The sequence below is a fragment of the Takifugu flavidus genome, chromosome 1 (genome assembly GCF_003711565.1).
Source record: "Takifugu flavidus isolate HTHZ2018 chromosome 1, ASM371156v2, whole genome shotgun sequence".
NCBI lineage: Eukaryota > Metazoa > Chordata > Actinopteri > Tetraodontiformes > Tetraodontidae > Takifugu > Takifugu flavidus.
In genome coordinates this window covers 9025444-9031294 of record NC_079520.1, presented here as the reverse complement: position 1 = coordinate 9031294, position 5851 = coordinate 9025444, and the positions used below count along the sequence as shown (strand labels likewise).

At 42.7% G+C, this 5851-nt stretch overlaps 1 protein-coding gene across 1 annotated transcript in view; it reads right to left on the bottom strand.

Moving 5' to 3' along the window:
* Positions 1-1877: 1877 nt before the first annotated feature.
* LOC130532740 (uncharacterized protein DDB_G0271670-like) overlaps positions 1878-5851 on the bottom strand; it is a 9792-nt gene continuing 5818 nt past the window's right edge. Inside the window, 1 exon segment of the mRNA XM_057045563.1 lies at positions 1878-1883. Within this exon segment, the coding sequence (XP_056901543.1) occupies positions 1878-1883 (6 nt within the window).

Here is a 5851-nt window from a genome sequence, read left to right as displayed (position 1 = left end):
TTTTAAAAATAACAAATTAAAATTTCAACCATAGAAAGAATGAACTTCATTTAATCATGCAAACTGCGGGCCATCCCATAACTGCCTCTAAACAGTCTCACATATAACATGCCTTTTCCCACAGAACAAATTGCCGAGACCATCACTCCAGTGAGGTAATTAGCAGTCGGGTCTGCATTTATTTAACATCTTTCCCTTATATATGAGATCAAAAGATGAGAGAGCACACATCCCTGAGGTGCTCCTGTATCCACGGTAACAATATCACCGTGAACACGTGGCGGATGTTTGCGAGCATTATTATCTGTGTTAGTGCTTCTGTGTTTTCTAACCCCACTTTGACATTTAGGTGTCTAAAAAACATCTGATTCCTCACTGCTCATTTTCATTTTTTTTTTTTTTTTTTTTTTACCAAGCCACAAAGTGGATTTCTTAACTCCCAGATCTAGGGCGGCATTATGCGATAAATATTAGCTGTCAACCTATATGTAAAAATATAATAGAGTATATATTCAGGTCTTCTGTGATAAATATGGCATTCAAGGTTATTGTAGACCTGCAAGGACAAACAAGACATCTTACTAATGAAAAATCCTCCTGAGCTTCCAGCAAAGAGACTTTTCTAGTGAACTTATGTGTTGATTTCCTTAAAAGATTCATTACATTATTATATTTAGGAGGACTCTGTGTGGAGCGCATTAATCCAACAAAGCCGAGGTTGATTTACAGTGCATGTATGGTAAACTTAAACACAGCATGCACGTCTGCGAGCTCTACACAGCATATGACAATCACCGCTAGGTGGCAGTATAAGCATTTTATTGCAGGTCAAATGAATTGGCGATCACGGGTGTAACGCAATCTAAATTACATAATACGCAAAAGAAGCGGAAGAAGCTGCGTTAAAGTTTAATGACAATGCACGTGCAAAAAAATATGCAAATAGAAAAATGCTTAGAGACATTTCCCACTATTTATTTGCTGTGTGTTTGTGATCACTGTCGGTTTGGAAAAGCCCAACTGCGCCCAAGGCCCTCTTGTTACTGATGTTGGGCTTTCCTGAAGACTTTTCCCATTTATTTTATTTAATGTGACGGTTGTTCGAGCAGCAAAACAGCTCCACATCCCATCACTCCCACCTCAGCCTCTGACGGATTTTATAGTGTTCTTGGAGTTAATGGCCTCACCTTTTCACCTCCAAATATACCACTGGTCAATGTGGCCAAACTGAGGAACGTATAGAAAGACGGATGTGGTGCAAACGTTGTCTTTCAGGCTCCCAGCAGCTGGTTTAAAGAGAAAACACAGAAAGCAGGACACAAATACAGCAGCAGCAGCAGCGGGCACCTGTCTACGAATGTACCGGTAACTACTTAGTTAACAGTGTCGAGTAAACTTATTAAAATCCCTTCTGTCTTACTTATGACAAAAGCTACTGTGGGGAAAAATAATAAAAATGTAATAGTGAAAATGAATTTAATCAGCAAAATTAACATGTCTACAGCACAGCTCTTTATTGTTGGTGCACACAGTGATGAACGATAAAACAATTTATTAATCTACACATAAAGCAGGGACATTTACAGATATTTACAGTTTAAAACATTTGAGTGTCCCTTCATTTCACAGAGCCTCTGATAATTATATGCTGCACTACCACTTAATTTAATGTTTATTTTACATGCAATACAACAGAAATGATTGTGAAATATAGTAAAACAGGCAGAAGACAAGCAGTTTAGTTTTCAATGTTTAAAAAAATGGAGGTGATTAATTAGAGAGAAAAAAACTGGAGACTTAATGAAAGTAGCTAAGACGTTACGGAGCATCCACTGCAGCCCCAGTCGTATTCAATTTTGATGCCAACAAATCTCACGTTAGACCTGCAACACAAGAACGTATTCTGAGTCCTCATTCAATAGTCAACCATGACGGAGCAGCAGGAGCAGCAGGAGCAGCAGGAGCAGCAGGAGCCGCCAACACACATGATCAGACATAGAACTGGGGAGAATTTGGCTCCTTGGCACCGCGGAGAGGAGCAGCGAGGCCGAATCAGGCAAATATCCCCAACGTGGACTTTCAACGGCTTTTGGGCGCAAGTAAGATTAAAAATAGAGGATTTGACCTTGAGTCCGTGAACCAGTGTTTCATTGCTGAGGGTGCTTTATCCTCCGCTGGAAGTCTCGTCCCTTCGTTGCATCATGTCAGCGAGCGCCATGGACGCTGAGACGCTTTCACGCTTTCTTTTTCACTCCTGACAGTTCAGAATCGAACTCTTTCTGATGAAACCTGCGAATGTTGTAGTGGTTCTGGGAAACTATGGGATAGCTTCTGGAAATCCCTCATCAAGGTTAAAATCATAGGTCATCAACCCAGTTGACATGGATCCATAATCCAGCCGGGTTTTCTGTCCAACCAGGTAGACAACCACGTTCACAACGATGGACGCAGGTATCTATAGATAGGACAGAAAACCCGGCTGGATTGTGGGCCTCTGGTTTAAATGCAACTAAAAGCTTGACAGCCTGCGATATTTTGTGTCCTATACCTCAGTGTAGCTTTCGATTACGAAATAAATGCAGCATCTCTCGTTGAAAGCGTCCTTGTGTTAACCAGTCTTTTCTGTAGTGCTACAAGCCCGTTGCCCCCCTACCTCCACCGCTCTGCTTCACTAGCAGATTCTGAAGCCGCGCTCACATCCAGGGGAGTTGTGTGCACACAGAGAAGTCTTAAATGTAGCCCTGCTTTCGAGGTCTTGTGCTAAATGTTGTTTTGGATGTATTCCTGACATTGATCGGAGTCTGGCTGCAGGGGGAGGGATGGCAGCTGGGAGAGACTGCGCTTCTTTTAATGAATTCATCCAGCTCCATCCTGCCCAAACGGCCTGTGGATACAGCATTCCTCCCAGTAAATAAAGGATCTCACCACTCTGTCTCAGGCCCTCATGGACAACCGCTGCTGTTTGTAGCATTTCTTACTGCTGCACTGATTCACTCCTGCCTGCACTCTGATGACTTCAGCTTTTTCACTTGAGGTTTTCAACTTCTCTCCAACACCCCCCTCTTGTGTTGCCGTACTCGCTCAATTATCCGGCCCCGTTTTCTTCGGCCAATTATTACTGTATCTCTAATCAAGTGAAGACCTTGCTCTCTGGACCGTTCTTGGTCCGCACGAAGGGCATTCTCCAGAATGCGGTATCAGTCTGGACATGTTTGTTTTTTTGTGTTTGGCTTTTTAAAAAAATTTTTTTTAAGAGGATGCATTTTGGTGAAGGTCAGAAGCTCTAACTGTGCCTTTGGAAGGGCTCTCCCATCAGGACCATCTAAAGCCAGGAGCAAATCAGACCAACCAAAGATAATTACAGGTCAATATGTCCAAAATAAAATATTTTTCCTTAGAGCTGAATGATGGCGTCTCACCATTACTGAAAAGTACAGGAAGTTATCTCAAATCTGAATTTAGGGTTTATCACCAATCAATGCAGTCTGATAAATAGTTTTGCTTATTCTATACACAAAAGCAACCAAAATAAACCGTAGTTGGAGCACTGTGTAATTCATTTACATGTTCATGTTTATGGGCAGAAATTCTCTTTGGACATCTTTGGTAACGTATTATATCCCTCATAATTGCCCAGACAGCGCTTGGTCTGTGAATGGCCTTTTTTCTAACCTCTGATATATTTTCCTGCGGACCTTGAAACTGGCAAACGGTAAGTGCCAAGCTTTGTTAATTACAGTGATAACACATGCACTTGTCAAATAATGGATATGGTTTGCAATTTCGAGTTTTAATAATCAATTACTGGCGGTAATTCTCTGCGGAGTCAACGGATGGTCATTAAATCTCAAAAGGCGAGACACACGCGGTGTAGCTTTTTCCAAAGCCCTATTTTTGAATACATAAGGGAGCAGGCTCTGCCTTAATCCTGTGCATTCTGTTGCCTTATTACAGTGTAAAGTAGCTCAATTAGAGGCAGGCAGCGCTGCTCGTAAAATAATGATTAAGACAGTGAGTGATGAATGCTCACATTAATGGTTATTCCTGCAGGAACCGAGCCAACAAGGACAAGGAGGGAAAACAAGGCGGCGCTGCAGATCTTCTGGGTTACACTCAGAGCAGAAGCTACATTTAACATCAAGTCACACATTAGGCAGACATTCCTGCCTTTTGTTGTTTGTCCACAAACACCTCACTAACTGGCCTCTGTGATCTCAGATTGATGTGGGGGTATTGAATCAGCGTGTTCCTGCTTCCCCTCACTGCAGCGGGGTTCCTGTTGTTGAATTTCCACTCCACCTTCAAAGCTGAAACATTGCAGAGGTTCTTTGTGACCTTGAAAAATTAACATGGGAGAACTGGCTTTTCTCTGAAGGAGCCCTATAGAGGCCACGTCCCCCCCCCTAATCCCCGGTGAAAAGATGTACCACAGACTTCTCAGATAAAATAGTAACACAGGAGTAAACCAGACGCCTCCAGTCTGATACTAGAGGACTGAACATCACGTCGGCTTTATTTAATTTGATAAAGCAGTGGCGTTTTATGTGAGCTGAAATTTGGCCAGAGCTCAGCACCCTGTGTGGCTGCCCACCAGCTGAACAACATGAAGGCACTCCTCCATGTAAAAACCTGCTCGCTTCCCCTGCAAACACTCCAGTTTGGCGGACGGGCAGCAGCTCAGCAGGGAGGAGCTCTCCCTGGAAGGCAGACAGTGGACAGCGGGGAGACATAAACCGCAGCTTGTGGTACTGATGGACTGATGTTTTGGGCGATCAAAAGGACGGATAAGAAAAGGAAAACGACAGGGGTAAAACCAGGAGGGGGTCTGGAAGAGGAAAAAATATATTTTTTTTACTTTAAAGCAAGACTTGAAAAGCAAAGTAAAGCTGAGATGTTTGACAGTGCAGCACTCGGGGTGATTATTGTGCAGACACACACTCTCAGATTCTCTTTTCTCTGGTCACTGTTGTCCACAGAATAACACGTTGGGGAAGAGGCTCTTCAGAGGAGCGCACCACCAGGCAATTCATTCCAAGGTTATTGAGCAGAATTTAGTTTGGTAATGCACATGCTCTTTACATTTTTCTCTGCAAAAACAGGTCAAAATGTTCAGAAAGCCACGCACAGCTACGCGTGCGGCCAAGTGCACGAGAACGTTTGCAGTCGGACTGGTGAATTTACATTCCTGCCTACTTTTGCCTCTCATTTACATCAAGTGCGAGTGACTCCTGAACACAGTAGAAGGCCTTGTGCAAGAATTAGGAAATAGTCCATTTCTGAAAACACAGTGGAATAGAGGCAGAACAGCATATGTTGGGATTTGAATGGTCAATCGATGAATAACCCAGAGCGATGTTTTTCCGTGCAGATTGGCAGGCATTGTGTTGTGGAATCTGTGTATATGTGCGAGGGAGAGGGAGAGATGGGGCATGGAGGAGTGGGGATTCATCCTTCCCCACAGTATTACGCAGTGGTCAAAAATATTTGCAATGCCAGGAGGTATTTTGAAAAATATTTGAAAAAAAAAAAAATTCAATACCGTGCTGACCTTTTGCTGGGCGTTTGCAAAGAGATTCACTCTGCATCTAATCTGGTGCAGAGTTAGGGAGGTGCGTGTTAGTGCTTCATGCTGTGGGTTCTAAATTATGTTAATCTATTCGGCTTGCACATCTACTTTGATGTCTTCATTAAATTCTTCTGTTTTAAGTTTAGAATGAAGGTGTTTTACAAGGGAAGGCAGGTACTACGTTTTAAGGAAAACCAAAGCATAACATTTTAATTAATTTGCTCAAGATAATAATTTGCATTCTCTGAAACGACAAGCGTCCTGTGTTATTTAGAGTGGGCATTT